Below are 18,430 nucleotides of genomic sequence, written 5' to 3'. Positions count from 1 at the left end.
TTTCCGCCTCCTCCCTTTTTTTTTTTTTTTTTTTTTCATTTCTGCTATTGATTCAGTATATGACTTTATTGGAAAATCATAGAACTTCAGAGTTGATCTGAGATACCACTATACACCTGTCAGACTGGCTAGAAAGACAGGAAAAGATAATTTGTTGAGGGGATGTGGGAAAAACAGGCACACTAATACATTTTTGGAACTTGGAATACATCCAACCATTTGGAGAATTTGAACTATGCTCGTTTCAAACTGTGTCCCTTTGATCCAGCAGTGTTACTACTGGGCTTAATCCCAAAGAGACTAAAAAAGGAAAGGGCCTAGGCCGTTTTGGGCAGCCCTTTGTAGTGGCCGAAACGGAAACGAGTGGATGCCCACAATTGGAGAATGGTGAATAAATTTGGGTAAAATAAGGAATATTACCTTTGTAAAAGACCAAAAGGATGACCTCAGAAAGGCCTGGAGAACTTCCAAACTGATGCTGAGTGAAATGAGCAGGGCCAAGAGATATTATATACCAACACAATATATATGACCAATTCTGATGGACCTGACTATCCCTCAGCAATGAGATGAACCAAATCATTTTAATGGAGCAGTAATGAATGAACAGCATACCCAGAAAAGAACTCTGGGAGAACTAAAAAACCATTACATTGAATTCCCAGTCCCTATATTTATAAACACCTGATCTTTGATTTCCCAAAGCAATTGTACAATAATTCAGAGTCTGATTCTTTTTTGTACAGCAAAATAATGTTTTGGTATGTCTTTTGTGTATCTAAGTTAATTTTTAATTATTTAAATCTACTGGTCATCCTGCCATTTAGGGGGGGGGATGGGGGTAAGAGGTGAAAATTGGAACAAGAGGTTTGGCAATTGTTAATGCTGTAAAGTTACCCATGTATATATCCTGTAAATTAAAGGCTATTAAATAAAATAAAAAAAAAAAAAATTCCCAATCCCTATATTTTTGCCCACCTGCATTTTGGATTTCCTTCACAGGATAATTGTACAATATTTCAGGGTCCAATTCTCTCTGTACAGCAAAATAATGGTTTGATCATGTATACTTATTGTGTATCTAATTTATATTTTAATATATTTAACATCTACTGGTCATCCTGCCATCTGGGGGAGGGGTTGGGGTAAGAAGGGGAAAAATTGGAACAAGAGGTTTGGCAATTGTCAATACTGTAAAGTTACCCGTACATATAACCTGTAAATAAAAGGCTATTAAAAAAAAAAAAAAAAAAAAAAGAACTTCAGAGTTGAAAGGAACCATGGTTCAAATCACATCTGACTGGAGTAAACGTTGCAACCAACCTTTCCATAGAGATGACTAGTGAAGCAACACATTCTACTTTATTTTTCCTTTGGATTAGATTTTTTAAAAAATTATTATTATAGCTTTTTATTTACAAAACATATGCATGGGTAATTTTAACCTGACCCTTTTGAAAACCTTTTGTTAAACCTCTTTTCCCTCAATACTCCATCCCTGATTAGTCCCATACATGTTTAATATTTTAAAGTATACATTAAATACAATATATATATGCATATTTATATAGCTATCTTGCTGCACAAGAAAAATTAGATCTAAAAAGAAGGCAAAAAAAAACCCAAGAAGGAAAAGAAAAATGCAAGCAAACAATAACAGAAAGAATAGAAATGCTATATTGTGGTCCACACTCATTTCCCAGTGTTCTCTCTCTGGGTGTATCTGATTCTCTTCATTATTGAACAATTGAAACATTAAATTTCATTGTTGAAAGAGCCCGATCAGAATTGATCATCAATAGAAAAGTTGGGTAAAATGATCTTTCCTTGGTTGCCATTTCAATTTCAGCATCGTTAGGTTTTTCTGAAATCATCCTGTTGGCTTTCTTCAGAACAGGTGTTTGAAAAAAAACCCAAACGGGATGAAATTTTAAACCAAAGGGATCATTATAACTTCAAAAAATAGATGATACCGCTCTGATGGACCAGCCATCCTCACAAACAGATCAACCCTTTCCAAAGGACGTAATGAACTGAACCAGCTTGAGAAAGAACCTGGGAGATACTAAAACCATTACATTGAATTCAACCATTTATGCCCACCTGCTTTTTGGATTTCCTTCCAAAGCTAATTGTACAATATTTAGAGCTGATTCTTTTCACAGCAAAATAACGTTTTGGTCGGGTATCTTATTTTATCTAATTTATATTTTTAAATTATTTAAATCACTGGTCATCCGCCATCAGGGAGGGGGGGAAAGAGGGAAAAATGGGAACAAAGAGGTTTGGCAATTGTTAATGCTGTAAAGTTCCCATGTTTATATCCTGTAAATAAAAGGCATTAAATTAAAAAAAAATTTTAATTTTAAATATTTAACATCCGCATCCGCCTCAGGGAGGGGGTAAAAAGAGGTGAAAAATTGGAACAAGAGGTTTGGGCAATTGTTAAGTGTTAAAAATTCCCATGCATTTGAAATAAAGGCTTTAAAAAATAAAAAAGAAAGGGTAATATTATAACTTCAATCCAAATTTTCCCCAGGAATTATGGGATCCCTTTTGGGTTTTTTCCACAAAAGGTTCAAAAATTTTTTACATAACGGTCCCTTTCCCTTCTTTAAATCTTTTGGAATTAAGCCCTTAAACCGGGATCAAAGGGATGCATTTTATAACTTTTTGGGGATTTTCCAAATTGCTCTCGTTTGGTTGGACCTTTCACAAACCCAAAATGTAAAGTTCCCATTTTCCCTCCCTTCCAACGTTTCATTTAATTTTTTGTCATTTACCAATTAATTTAATTCTCAGGTTTCTTAATTTGATTTTCTTTATCAAAATCTTCCCCCTTTTTCTAGATAAAATATTTCATTTTTTTCATCTTTAAAATTGCTTTATTTCTTTGACCATTTAAATTGGGAATGACTTGTTTCTTATAGGTCAATTTCCCAAAATTTTTTTAAATGGAATTTATCAAACCTTTTGTAAAATTGTTTAATTTATGCTTCCCTTCTAACTTTTTTATTTAGTTTTTTTAAAAAAAATTAATTTTAATAAAATGCCATTTTTGTAATAATAAAAATTCTAGTTCTTTTTTTTTAGTCCAAATTTTCCCTTTTCCAAGGTTGAAGGTAAAATCCTTATTTTAATTTATTTATTCCATTCTTTATATCTAAATCAGAACCCATTTTCCTTAACTTGGTTACGTGAAGTGTGGGGCCAAAGTTTCTTACTGCCAAATTTTTTCCCACAGTTTTTGTAAATTAATTTTACCCGCTGGGTTTTTGGGTTTTCAAAACTAGATTTTATGGTTCTCTATTTTGTCCTTGCCAACCTTTTAAAATTAGTTATTTCTTACCTTTAAATTTTTGGATCTTTTATAATATATTTAAATCTGGTAAAACTAACCACCTTCTTTATTTTTTTTTTTTATTCTTTGAAATTCTTTTACCTTTTGTTTTAGTAATTGTTATTTTTTTGGTAGAAAATAGTTTTTCTTGGGAGTTTATTGGATGTAAATAAATGATTAATTTAGGAAAGTCATTTTATTTATTTCTAATTCCAAGGATTTATTTTTCCAATTTTTTTAGACTGGTTTATTTTTTATTTTTGTACTTGGTATAGTTCCTACTTGCCAAAATAGGTTCCCAAATATTTTATACTATCAACAGTTATGTTAAATGGAATTTCTCTTTATCTCTTGCTGTTGGATTTTGTTAGTGATGTATACAAATGCTGATGATATTTATGTGGACTTATTTTGTATCCTGCAACTTGTTAAAATTGTGGATTATTTCTAATACCTTTTTAGTACATTCTCTGGGATTCTCTTAAGTATATACCTTCATATCATCTGCAAAGAGTGATAATTTGGTTTCCTCATTACCTACTCTAATTCCTTTCATCTTTTTTTCATCTCTTATCGCCAAAGCTAGCATTTCTAATACAATATTGAGTAGTAATGGTGATAGTGGGCAATCTTGTTTCACTCCTGATGTTATTATTGGGAATGGTTCCAGTTTATCCCCATTACACATGATGCTTTACTGATGGTTTTAAATAGATGCTACTGCCTATTTTAAGGAAAAGTCCATTTATTCTTATGCTCTCTAATGTTTTTCATAGGAACAGGTGTTGGATTTTATCAAATGCTTTTTCTGCATCTATTGAGATGATCATATGGTTTTTGTTCCTTTGATTACTGATATAGTCAATTATGCTAATAGCTTTCCTAATACTGAACCAGATCTGCATTCCGGGTATAAATCCTACTTGGTCATGGTGTATTATCCTGGGGAAGGTTTTCATTTTGTCCCTCTCCCCAAAAAAAAGTACAAAAGAAAAAAATATGCTTCATCTTCACTGAGTGTATCAGTGCTCTACCTGAACATGGATAGCATGTTTCATCATTAGTCCTTTGGAATTGTGCTGGATTGTTGTGTTCATCTGTTACTAAGCCTTTCACAGTTATTATCTTTACAATATTGTTGTTACTGTATATTCTCCTGGTTCTGCTCACTTCACTTTGATCAATCCACATATATCTCCCCAAGTTTCTCTGAAACCATATCTTTTTTTTTTACTTCTTAGAGAACAATAGTATTTCATCACATTCATATATCATAACTTATTCAAACCATTCCACAACTAATGAGCATCCTTCCCCAGTTTCCAATTACTTGCCATTGGAAAAAAAAATTGATATAAACAGGGGTTCCTTTTCCTTTGATCTATTTGGAATATAGTCCTAGTAGCAGTATTGCTATAAAGTTTTCAAAGCATATTCAGACATTTATCTACTATTACAGAAATGACTGGTGAAAACCATCTTTACATATATTTGAAAAAATAAAATACTAATAAAAAATTAAAGTTTTGGAAAAATCATACCAAGGTGTCTAGATGTGACTCAAATCAAGGTCTCTATTACAAAAGTTTAGCTCTCTTTTCAAGTATAAGAAGGTAAGCTCTAGGAATAAGGTTAGGAGGATTGGAGTTCAAATCCGAATTTAGACCTTTAATATTTACTAGCTGTGACCCTGGGAAAGTCACTTAACCCTAACTGCCTCGCCAACAAAAAAGGAAATGAAGATAAAAACCTGGTGAGAGTAGCTACTTGGCAGCAGTTCTGGTTCTAAATGACTGGGGGAGGAGAAAAAATTAGAACCCAGGGTTTTGTAGGGATGAATGTCAAAAATTATCCATGTATATATTTTGAAAATAAAAAGCTTTCACTAAAAATAATAATAATAAATAAACAATTTGACTAAAGATGGCACTAAACAAAGAATATGAACAGACAATTTTCAGACAAAGAAATTGAAACTATTTCTAGCCATATGAAAAAATGCTCCAAGTCATTATTAATCAGAGAAATGCAAATTAAGACAACTCTGAGATACCACTACACACCTGTCAGACTGGCTAGAATGACAGGGAAAGATAATGCGGAATGTTGGAGGGGATGTGGGAAAACAGGCACACTAATAAATTGTTGGTAGAACTGTGAATACATCCAACCATTCTGGAGAGCAATTTGGAACTATGCTCAAAAAGTTATCAAACTGTGCATATCCTTTGATCCAGCAGTGTTACTACTGGGCTTATATCCCAAAGAGATCATAAGGAAGGAAAAGGGATCTGTATGTGCACGAATGTCTGTGGCAGCCCTCTTTGTAGTGGCCAGAAACCGGAAACTGAGTAGATGCCCATCAACTGGAGAATGGCTGAATAAATTGTGGTATATGAATATTATGGAATATTATTGTTCGGTAAGAAATGACCAACAGGATGATTTCAGAAAGGCCTGAAAAGACTTACCCAAACTGATGCTGAGTGAAACGAGCAGGGGCAGGAGGAGATCATTATATACTTCAACAACAATATTAAATGATGATCAATTCTGATGGACCTGGCCATCTTCAGCAGTGAGATAAACCAAATCAGTTCCAATGGAGCAATAATGAACTGAACACCAGCTATGCCCAGCGAAAGAACTCTGGGAGATGACTAAGAACCAGTCCCTATATTTTTGCCCACCTGCATTTTGAATTTCCTTCACAGGCTAATTGTACACTATTTCAGAGTCCGATTCTTTTTGTACAGCAAAATAACGGTTTGGTCACGTATACTTATTATGTATCTAATTTATACTTTAATATATTTAACATCTACTGGTCATCTTGCCATGTAGAGGAGGAGGTGGGGGGAAGGAGGGGAAAACTGGAACAAAAGGTTTGGCAATTGTCAATGCTGTAAAATTACCCATACATATAACTTGTAAATAAAAAGCTATTAAAAATTTAAAAAAAAAGATGGCACTAAAATGAGATTTGGTAAGTAATCTTATATTTTATTTATCCATATGATCAATCCTGATCATTTTTATGTGTACTCAAGTATAAAGAAGGTATATTACATCAAAAGAAAAGAAATTTATTCACCAATATTTATTCAATCTGATAAACAAATTGAATACCATTCATTACAACTCAATAATAGGGGAAAGACTGGCACAATCAGTAGGGAACTACCCTGGAAGCCAAAAAGATAATAGGTTCTGACATTCTAGCCATACAGTCTAGATCAATGTGACTTCATTGTTCTTTAAGGTGCTCCCAACAACTTTCTCAAGCTTCAGACTAATAGATGCACAGCAAGGCTTTAGTGTACATTGATAAAGCTGGTTTTCTAATAGTATCCCCGAAACAAATGAAATTACAAGTACAGTCAAAATAGGGGAAAAGAGCAGAAAGATAAGAATATAATTAATAGTCTCTAATCTCCTTAATGTTGTATATCTAGGTTAAGGGATTGTGAACTACAATAAAAGAATAAATGTGAAATCAAATTTACTTCAATGGAGACATTTGAGGATAGAACTATTCATATTCTTTTAAAAAATCTATTAATCACCACAAAACTCAAACTGGCAAGAAAAATTAATCTAGCACTTAAGAGAAGCAAAATATTCATTACTCATAAAGATCCATTCAATCAACAAGAATAAATTAACTATTATGTGCAGGCACTGGGCTTGCTTCTGGGGATTAAAAAAAAGGCCAAAAAAACATGTCCTTTCCCTCAAGAAGGGTACAATCCATTGGGGGAAGACATGAATAAGTACATACAAGATATATTCAGAATAGAAGGCAAGTAATCTGAAAAAAAATAGTAATTAGAGATTAAAGGAACCAGGAGGAATGTTCTTCAGAAGATGGGTATGAGGCTGAGATTCAGATAGCAGATATGGAGGCAAAGTAGATATAGTGCAAAGCACAATGGATTTAGAGTTCTAGGACTAGGAGTGGAAGCATGCCACTTACTTATGTGTGACTCTAGGCAAGTCATTAACTCAAAGGTCTTCAGTTTCCACATCTGTGAAAGAAGGCATAAAGATCGGACCTCATTTACCTCTAAAGTTCTTTCCAATTCTAAATCTAAGAGTCTTTAAAGAGAAAAAGTTGGGATTCAGTGACTGAACAGGCTGGAAAAAAGAGAACTCCTACCTCCAGCCTGCAGTCTCTTGCTGTGGGGCTGAACATGCTCCTGAAGAGTGATTTGTACCTTCCTTCTGTCCCATCCATTCTGAAATGGGATAGTTACAATGCTATCCATTCCATTTAATTTTCTTTCCAAGGTCATTTGCTAAGAGGCAGATACGATGTTAAAGAAAGAGTGCTGAAGAACACTGAAGTTCAAGTTCCACATGGCAGTTACTAGCTGTGTGACCTTGAGCAAAATACCACAACCTTTCTAGGCTTGGATTTCCCCATTTGTAAAAGGATGGGTTTGGGTTAGACAACAGCTAAAATTTCCTTCCATTTCTAAAATTCTGATGTGTTGATTTGTTCTGTCTGGATGGCTGACTCTCTTCAGACCTCAGACATTTTCTCTTTGTTTCCACAACAGCCATCTCCACTTTTTATTTCATTATTTCCCAGAAGTATAGGGTTGCTTTCCAGAAGTAAACTACAACTGTAGCTGTGAACTGTATAGCTAGTTAGTGTTGCCATGAAAAACAATCTTAACTACAGAGGACCAATTATGAGGCACCCCACCCCCCACCCTATTACAGCACACACAAGAGCTGAGTGAGGCACATGCTGTCACACAGGGTCAATGTGCTGGTGTTAAAGAGATTTCTATAAGGAGGGTCTGTACATATAATGTTTAAAATAACAGTGAGGTTAAGATTTTTAAAAACAATGACAAGTGAGAGCTTTCCTGCTAAAGAGACTCCAATGGTGTCAAAGTGAAGCTATAAATGCACTCACATTCATGGAAGAAAAACTGGACATGGTAAATTGAAGGAACTGTTTCAAGCACTTTAGTCTCAAAATCAATCTACTGCAATCACTCCAGGGCCTTGTCTTTGGAGAATCCTCTTGGATTCCGTTGTGATCCTTGTTTTGATCTACATTCCACTTCCAAACACTGCTTTCCTCTGGTCTTGCAGCAACTGAGCACCTCTGAGCTTGGTTTCACCCTCCATACTCACAACTTCTCAGCTCTCTGCCTAACACATACACCCAAAACCAAGAAGTTTTCACAGATCCTGCTCAACAGCAGTCATTAAAAGATACTTGGAGAAGGGAGGGAAGAAAAATAATTACAACCAATAATTCAATGATTGTCTTTCTTAGAGTGTCTGAAACTTAATCATATGTTTCTAAGGTTGATAGATTTTAAGAAATTTTCCATACTGGCACCCCTAGTGAAGAAAGCTAAAATTGCACTCGGAATGCTTTATTTAGTGCGTAAATATATCCAAGTCAGATTATCAGTAGTAAGCATATTTACAGGCCAACACACACCAATAATAATTTTTTTTTAAGTTTTGGACTACAAAACTTTACATTACAATTACATTAACAATTAATTGTCTAAGTTTTACCTCTGATTTAAAATAGAAATCCAAATTATGGAATATTTATTATAACTTCTACATCAATTTCTCAGAGACCCCTACAAACAAGTATAATGAAACAAGTGAAAATAATGGTTTACTAAGAAAACAGAAAATCAAATAGGAAAGATGCCTAATATACAAATAACTTAAACGAATTTAACAATAACCTTTAAGGTTTTCTATCCTTTCTGGAGGTGAAAGATATTGATCAACTCAATTTAGAACTACATTACTTCTGTTGTGTCCCCTGATATAGCTGACATTACATAATATTTGACTTGGGATTTCACGGTTTAAACATAAGTAAGCTGGTCAATTCAAAGCCAAAAACTAAGGGAGATTGGAGGGAGGGGGAGGGGGGGTTGGAACTTGAAACAGGTGGCATCTCATTTTTCCAAGTCCAGTTTGAACATAATTCCAATAATGTCAAAATTAAATTTAGTTTTCTAAGAAATAATATGCATACCACAAAATGTTTATACTTGAAACATTCATTTCCCGCCTGAATTTTTCAAGAATATCATAGTAGACAGAAAACAGCAAATATAAGTTTGTTCATTTTTTCCCCTACCATACTGGAAAATCTTAAAATTTCTTTTAAGAAAACTGACTTTCTCACATTTAAGATCAAAGCTTTTCTACCATAATCAGGGATTCTAAAATTTAAGACATAAACTTCATGTCTCTGTATGATTGTATTTTAAATAGAGAAGAAATCTTTGATTCAAAAAAGCAATATGCTTAAAAAAAAAAAAAAAAGCAAAAGCAGCATGATGAATAAGGACATATGTTTAAAAGAACTGGACATTTTCAGATTACTTGCTTACGGAGGGAAGAGGAAAGGAGAAATGAGAAAAATTTGTAACACAAGGTTTTGCTGAGGTGAATGTTGAAAACTATTCATATATATTTGGAAAAATAAAATACTATTTAAAAAAAAAAAAAGAAAAGCAAGATCAAGAGGAAAAAAAGCCCCCCATTTTGTGTCCAAAAACAAAACAAACTACACAGGAAATTTCAAACATTTTTCCACCAACTATCAATGGTACTGGAAGTACCCAGATTATGATTGCATAATTTCTTTCTTTCTTAAATTAAAATGTCTTATAGAGATTGGTGGCAAAAACAAAACTCCCATATATACCAAAATATTCATGGAAGTATTTATTGAAGTAGTAAAAAACTGGAAACAAACTGTTTAATGACCAGCAAATAGCTGAATAAATTGTGGTATTTGAATTTAATGAAATATCATTATGCTATAGAAAATGACAAATATCAGGGAAACATGAAGTCTCTGACAAGGCAAAACATTGCTAAACTACAATCAACTACAATACTGTAAATGAAGACAACATTAAAGTACAACAGAATTCAGAAGAAATTCAGCAACCAATGTTGGTTTCAGATGACTGATATTAGAACCTACTTCCTTCCTGTCTACAAAGAGCTGAAGGACTATAGGTGCTTAAAGTTACATACTCCACCAGCCACAGCCACTATTTTCCAGCTATTTGGAATGGTTTAGTTTAAATGAGGTTTGAGATTTTTTGTTTTGTTTATTTAGGGTTGGGATGAGGTTTTTTTTGGGGGGGAGGGGTTATTGGAAAGTCTTTGTAGTATAACAAAATGTTTCAAAAAGTAAATAAATGCACCTTCCAAAATTTTAAAAATTCTTTTTCAGCTGTGCTGAAGCAAGATATTTTTTTACTTTTGGGAAAACCATTAAATGTCAGCTATTCAATTTTTTAATTTGACAATGAAATTTCCTCAGAATGACCAATGAATACCAGGATATTTTTTTGGTGAAATGGAAGTTTATAACCAAAAATAAAGATTTTCTTTAAAAATCATACCTCTTTCTCTAATGACCACAAACCATTTTAGGTAACATAAATATCTTCTGTAACATCTACTACCCTCCGTTCTATACAAATTATATTCATAAGATTAAAAAAAAAGAAGAAAAGGTGACATCAACTTGCAAAATGCTTCTAAAATACTATCATAAGGCTCTTGAAAAAATAAAAAAAAATTAATGGATTTTTTTTTCAAAGTATGATTTAGGAGAAATTCTGGTGCAAAATAATATTAATTTTAAAAGGTTAAAAAATTGTAGTCACTTCCAACAGACCACAGTAAAAATGCCCTTACCAAACACTGACAACAGTGATGGAAATAATTTACTTTGGTATGCAATGATGCTGCAGTTATATCATTTACATAATACTTCTGATTTGCACAACAGTAGAAACAAGTAATTGGTTCAGGAACTGTATTTACAAGCACTTCCTTTATTTCTGACACTTAGTATACCACCTAGACAGCAAAGTATCCTTCAAGCCCCTTTCAAATCTTCAGAGACATAAAAACATACTTGAAAATCTCCCTTAAACAGAGGGGCAAATCCCTTCAACTATCATTTGAAGAATACTGGAGAATTGAGATTTTCTTCTGTGTTTTTCAAAACACAACATTTAAATACTGAACAACTCTACATACAATAAAAAAACAGAAATCAACTTTCTTATAGTCTGTCATTCAATCAAATCATTTGCTGTTTCATTTAATCTCAATAAGAAGAACAAATTATCTGAGAGTTATAAAATCATTACCAATTGTATCCAAGAGCCAGCCAATAACTTTGGCTGAAAAGCCCTACTTTTTCCTAAATCGCTGAGAATAAATTCATTCAAAATGCAAAAGAAAACATAAAGGCAGTATTTGTTTCAGCATGTTAACAAATAAGTAAAAAAAAAAAAAACAAAACCCTCTATTTCATTTTGTTTTTACAGTAAAACACTTGCAAGAATTCAAAGCAATTTTGCAACCTGTAATCAATTTTTACAAGTAAAATCCTGATTCTAACAGAAGAATTTTGGTAATTAAATTAGAGGTAACTTTTGAAAATCTGGAGTTTAAAAAAGTATTATCAACAAATACAATATTAAATCCTAAGATTTATGCAATATATGACTTAATTCCTATTATAAATACACATCACAAAAATTCGAGAAAAATTGTATTTTTTAATATGTATGTAAACACACACTCTTTACCTTAATGCTAATCAGTTTTATGGAGCTACTAACAATTCAAATCTGTGTTATTTAAAATGAAAGATCAAAATCTGGTAGCCACTCACCATGATGTACACACATTCTTTGGAACATTATTTTGATTCAGTATTCCTCTTATTAGCTAGCCTCCAAGTTTCCTCTATCTCCCAACTGCATCTCCAAAACCCCTCCATCACTCAACTATCTCTGAGAATGAGGTCGTTTCTATCATACAGTCTTAAAAGATTAAGAAGATTCAGTGGCACAAAATCCTAAGAGTTGTGAATTCTCACATCTCATCTATTCTAAGACACCTATCACCATAGTACCTAGCTGTTCAGTCACTGATTAGAACACAAATGACGAGGATCTTTCTGCTCCATCTAAACTAGGGCAGGCAGGTTTCCTGGCAAGAGAAGTGGCTGGTGAAGGCTTGCCTGAACAAGTCTGGCCTAGACCTCTATACCTTGCAAAGCCCCCCAACCCTCCTCCTGCTCTTCCACTATCACTACTACCACATCTTTGCTACTTCATATATACACATGAATATCACTCCATTGTAAGCTTGATGAATTTAAGCTCAATACCGGGTACTTCGGAGCTTTCCGGAATGGCATTTCCCTAAAATAACTTACGGCGGATCAAAGGACAACCAGGTTCAGAAGGCTGGGAGCCAGCCAGGTTGCTATTAGAGCCAGGGCAGAGTGTGCCACTGAGACAATCACTTTAACTGGCAACAGTTTCCAAACACTGGAAGAATCCTTCAGGAGGCGAGCTCCCCTGGCCCCACACGCCTCTGCCCGGGAGCGCCCACTCGGGAGTCCCGGGACGCAGAGGACGTGATGCCCGGGGCGAGGTGGGGGCTGGAGAAGGGGGACGGCTCTTCCCCGCCGGCTGTGCCAAGGGCGGCTCCCCGCCTGGCCCCACCGCGCAGAGCCCTCTCCGGTGCCCACCCTCGGCGACCTCCCCCGCCCACCCCGGAGGGAGCCCGACGTTCGCCCGCAGCTGCAGTCGCGGCCCGGCCGCGGTGTCAGCGCCGCCGGGGTCCCCGAACTCAGTCCCGGCCCGGGAGAGGATGCTTCCCGCGGAGGAGCAGTCCAGGTGACAAGCCTGGGCCAAGGAAAGAAAGGCCGCTCGGCTCAGAGCCCGGGGCCTCCACACGACTACCTTCCCGCTCATCCAAGGAGGCCTCCAACCCCAACCCCGACCCCTGGCCGTGCCCGGCGCCCCCGCGCCAACTCAACCTCCCGCCGGGCCGGCCTCTGCCCCACCCGCCCCAGGAGCCCCGCCGCCTCCGGCCCGACCCTGGGGACGTCCGCTCCGCTCGCCAGACCCTCGGGCCCCACGAGAACCGCAGCGGGTACCTGGATCTGGCCGTGCTTTGGACTCCAGGTGCGACAGGCGCGGTCCCCTCCCGCAGGCGCCGAGCGGCTGCTTTCCCCACCGGCCGCGGCTCCTTCTCTCTTTCCCAGGAGCGGGAGGGTGGAGGGGTGCGGGAGGGGAGGGGGGAAGGGGAGGCGGGGAGCAGAGGGGCGGCAGGAAGCGAACCGGAACCACTAAAGACGGCCCCGCCCTCGTCCCGAAGCCAGCCCTGCTCACTAAGCTCCTATAGGGCAAGAACGGGAGAAGGCGAGGAGGGTTGCACAAAACTACTTCCGGGTGATCCCCGCGCCAGTCTTCCCTAGCAACCGCGTGGGGTTGCTAAGCGGAAGTACCTTCGAAAACTTCACCCCCCCACCCCCCAGTCTTTCCTCTCTGAGGACACAGCTTAGGGTCCTTCTCGGTCTACTACCTCCTCCTCTTTACAGTGACAGCCCCTTACTCTCTTCCCCTCAGCTGCGAATACACACGAGGATCGGATCATACGCGCGCGCTCTCCTCTATAGATCGAATCATCTCGACCTTCTTTATCCCTCCACCTACCCCCATTCCAACTGCATCCTCAGTCTCTGACTCTCCCCGGCTCTTCCGTGCCCGCCTGGACCTATCCCAGACCCAATGCTGCTCCTCTCCACGGCAGCCCTCAGCTCCCGAAGAGTCCACGCGGTATAGCGAGCATCTCCCTCTGGTGGGTGTTCCGCTGTATTTCAAGCGCTCGAAAAACAACAAACAAACAAAAAAAAATCTTTCCTTTTTATGCTTTGAGATCCTCATTTACATCTTCCCCTTTTACAATTCCAGACATTGAAAAAAATGGCTTTTATTTGAGTCTTTATCTATTTTCTTCTGATCGGAAAGTATCATAACATTTCTTTGCTAAGGCTTTGGAGCAATTATGATTAGAAGATAAGGCAAAGAAACGGGAAAGAATGAATAAACAAGTATTTTTTCAACTGAAGGAGGGAATGGGGACAAGTTTAAGGAGTATACTCAAGCTTAAGATGATAAGAGAATTTCCATGCCTAAATTCCAATACACCTACCCTGGTGTGATAGTGAAAGAAAAGTATAGATAAAGGACACTACTTGCTCTTATATTACTTTGCAGAGTTTGCTACCCATGCACCCCTTCCTCACCTTTACTGCTTAGAATTCTAATTTCCTTTAAAATTAACTGCTAGCGCCTTCTCCATAAGTAGCTTGTATTTACCTCAGATACTTTGTATCTGAATTGGTGAAAGAAGTTTTCTTATCAGTTCAATAAACCTAAATGAAAAGTCAGATGCGGTCAAAAACAAGTTATGTGTATCTAAAAACAAAGATACATCTACAGATTTATATGTATAATGTATGCATATCTATGTCGTTTGAATATGTGTACACAAAACTCGGTTTATATATATATTAATTATATACATATATGTATTGTATGTATATGTGTATATATACATAGATATGTAAACAATATATTTGACAAACATGGTTTGTGTATAAACTATATTTGTATATATGTGTGAACATATATGTATGTCATATATGTATGTGTGTATACCGTTTCCAAAATAAAATGTTTTCATTTGTCCGATTTTGCAAAACCTAGAGCAGAACCTAGTATCTACTAAGCACTTATTAAATGATTGTTAATTCAAGTAGGAGAATTGGAAATATTCAAGTAAGAAAATTGGAAATATTAAAAGTCTTTTTAAAGAGATTCTATTTAAAATGAAACTATTTTTAGGAAGAAAAGCGAAATATTAGAAAATCCTCTCTCCCCTTTTCACTCATCCTACTTACATATCCAAATCTCTGACTTGCAGTCTATAGTAAAAGTCTACACAAAGTAGTGTTTCATCTTCATATTATTTCCTGAATTTGTTTTGCATTCTCTGCCAGTAAGAATATTTGAATCATGAGACACTATTTTTTGTTTAGTCATGTTAATCTTTCAAAAAGTTTCAAACTGGACTCAGTCATCCTACCATTTTGTTTTTCAGCTTGGGACAGAAGGAAAAAATCTATATGAATTCTGGGTAATTTAAAAGAAACTCCAGCAAGATTATTGTCTTATTGTACCCATGAGTCATTAAACTGACTCACTAAAGACTATAAGAATACAGGAAGATACAAAATAACTGAAATTTAGTACCAAACCAGTGAAATCTTTAGGAAAGAACTTAAGAACTGTCAGTGCTAACATTTATACTTACCACTGACTGTTTTCCCTGACACTCCTGTAAATATTCATGTTCCATAATAAAAAGTAACACTAGGACTTTTGCTCATGATTGATTTTGTGCTTTTTTATTTGTACTAAAGGTACCTAGCTGAAAGTGACAAATGAATTCTACATAACGTAATGGAGCTTTTTTTGTGTGTGTGTGTGCCGACAGTTTCAAACAAAAGCTTTGGCTCAGCTGTCTCAATTGTCAGCACAATCAATCACTCAGAAAGTATTTATTATTAAGCACTTAATTAACTATGTCCTAGTTGCTGCAGATACAAGTACAAAATCTGAAAAAAAAATCCCTATCTACAAAGAGTTTACATTTTATGACAACAAATGTATATGTTTATTTTTATATATTTATAGACTCAATAAATATAAAGTTAATAAATACAAATATATACAAAGTAGCTAAAGCTAAGGGAGGGCACTAGCAGTAGCTTACCAAAATGGAAGTCTTAAAAAATGATGCCTAAATTGTATCTTAGAGGGAGGGGCTCTAAGGCAGAGATAGAAAAGGAGTACTTTCCAGGTATGTGAGACAGTCAGTGCAAAGAAATTGAAAGAGGAGAAGAACATATGTTTGATGAATATAAATCAAATAAAAAGGAGGAATCTTGTATCCAGGTGGCTCGAAGCCAGGAAGATCAGCATTCAAACTCCACCTCTGATACATATTGGTTGTTTGGCCTAAGCTAAGTCATTTCTTACTATTCTATGCAACTTTCTAAGCCTGGTACGATCCAAAGAAATTACTGACTTGCATTGGTATATTGCATTTTTTAGTTGAGAATTGCTTAGGTTAAAAAAATACATTAAGTCTAAAATGGAAAAAAAAAATTTAAATCACAGGAAAGATATCCAAAATGTAAAACATCATCTTCTCCACAAAACCTGATCTTTCTTTGAACATCTCTATAATATCTATTAATAGTAGAATCTTCCCAGGTTTCCAGCTAGAAGCACTGAGTCATCTCTGATTTTCTATTTTCCTTCATTTTCAATCAACTGTCAAGCCTTGTCTCTTCTCTCTTCATAGTTTCTCTCCAATCATATTCTCCTAAGACTACCATCTAAAATCCAAATTTTTATTGAAGTACTGGAGGGATATAGAAAATCTAGACAAGACAGGACCAACAGCCTGCATATAACTTACAATCCAGTAGAGATATCTTACCTTAGGTTATATATGTGTGTGACTGTATTTCATTCATCTTTCTATTCCCATTTTTTAGCATAGTGCTCTGTATGTATATGTGTGTGTTTGAGTATACATGTATATGTGTGTATATATTATCAAACTGGATACTTCATTTAAGCCAATAATTCTTCAATATCATTTTAGCATTATTTTTGGAATCAAAAGCCAAGTTAAAAAACCACTTCTAATTCTTGATATTTGTGTGACTTAAGTCTCAGTTTCTTCATCTGTAAAATGAGAGGCGAAGCCAAATCCCTTTCAACTCTGGAATTATGATCCTATGGTCAAATTCTTCTTAGCCTTAGCATGGTAGCCCATGCCTACAAATCCCTACTATTAGAAGATACCTAGCAGGTAGATCCTTGAATTCAAGAGCTCTGAATTGCAATTGGGCTAAAGCATAATGGGTGTCAACACTAATTCTGTCTCCAATAAGGTAAAATTTGGGAGTTAAGGAAATACTAGGTCTAAGGAAGACTAAACTGATCCCAGTCAGAAACAAAAAGGTTGAAGTTTCCATATGACAATCAGCAGTGAGATAAGGATTGTAAGAAGTTTCACTCTAGGTAATAGGGAGAAGCAATATCCCACCTTTACTGTCCCCCCAGAATCCAATATTAAAGCATCAAGGAGTTGTTTTTATTAAATTAAAAAAAACACTATTAAATATTATTAAAATATTCTAATAAGTGAAAATATGCTTTCATAAAGTCTTCTAATTCTTTTCTCCCTCACAGCTTTTTTTTTTTTTAATGTAGGTGGGGTTTGCCCTTTTTACTAAATCTAAATTGGCAATAAAATCTGGAAGTGTTTTGGAAAGCTCCCAAGAAAGAGTTTGGTGATAATCTGTGTAAATTTAAACCAGCTGTCATAGAAAGTATACTACATGGAAGGAAACTTGTAGTAGTTTTATGAATTCCCAAATATTCAGAGTAAGAGATTGATATGAGTGAAAAGACCATCACCAGGAAACTAAGGAGGAAGAAAGAAAATGGATACAAAATAGAACTCGATATTTTTGAATGGTCCAAGAACAAGACATTTATTCCCATTGCCAGTTGAAAGGATTCTGTCTGGAATTGTGGAATATCAGGATTATAGAACCCAAGTATAAAAGAGGAGAAACCTTAAATAAACCATAGATACTTGATTTCCCTGAGGCAAGAAAGAAGTTGTAATTCTTCCAGCTAAGAATCTAGTGTAACCCTTCTACATACAATACAGCTGCTGAAAGATTGGCAGCATATGTAACAAAGGTGAATGGCAAGAAACAACAAAGGAGGACTGCTTAACACTGATAGCAAAAAGTTACTACAACTCATAGAAGGAACAAAGGAAATGAACAGGGGAGTGGAGAATCATGCAAAGAGAAGAAATGGCAAAAAAAAAAAAGCAATAGGCCACAAAACATTACAGTGAACCTAGTATTATGAATCCTGGAGACAGTATAGATTTCTGTAGAGAAGGGTATAGCTATAGAGAGGCAGTGGTTTAAAGGATACTTTGTCTCTCAAAAGGATTTTTGTTCATGTCCAACTCTTCCTTACCCCATAACTATAGCAAGGAAGACCTTCCATTCTACATTGTCCAAGCTTTTGTTTGTTATTTCCATGACAGTATCCATCTAGTCCCTTGTCATTCCCTGCTCCTTTTGCCCTCATCTAA

General features: G+C 35.9%; 2 protein-coding genes across 7 annotated transcripts in view; one reads left to right on the top strand and one right to left on the bottom strand.

The window, feature by feature from the left end:
• CSNK1G1 (casein kinase 1 gamma 1) overlaps positions 1-13,541 on the bottom strand; it is a 225,499-nt gene extending 211,958 nt beyond the window's left edge. For 3 of the 6 annotated variants that reach the window (XM_031955402.1, XM_031955403.1, XM_031955404.1), the window contains exon 1: positions 13,326-13,540. The gene's annotated coding sequence lies outside the window, so the exon portion shown is untranslated. Of the gene's footprint in view, positions 1-7,499; positions 9,646-13,325 lie in introns of those variants that run through there. The other 3 variants (XM_031955399.1, XM_031955401.1, XM_031955400.1) reach the window with 2 other exon arrangements.
• Positions 12,355-14,752, top strand: LOC116421843 (atherin-like). Its single transcript, XM_031955408.1, has 2 exons — positions 12,355-13,353; positions 13,798-14,752. The coding sequence occupies exons 1-2, from the start codon at positions 12,804-12,806 to the stop codon at positions 13,845-13,847; spliced, it is 600 nt and encodes a 199-aa protein (XP_031811268.1). The 5' UTR covers positions 12,355-12,803; the 3' UTR covers positions 13,848-14,752.
• The last annotated feature ends 3,678 nt before the right edge of the window (positions 14,753-18,430 follow it).

The sequence above is a fragment of the Sarcophilus harrisii genome, chromosome 2, assembly GCF_902635505.1.
Source record: "Sarcophilus harrisii chromosome 2, mSarHar1.11, whole genome shotgun sequence".
In the NCBI taxonomy this organism is placed as follows: Eukaryota; Metazoa; Chordata; class Mammalia; order Dasyuromorphia; family Dasyuridae; genus Sarcophilus; species Sarcophilus harrisii.
The sequence above is the reverse complement of the archived record's forward strand: the minus strand, read 5'-3'. Positions and strand labels throughout refer to the sequence as shown.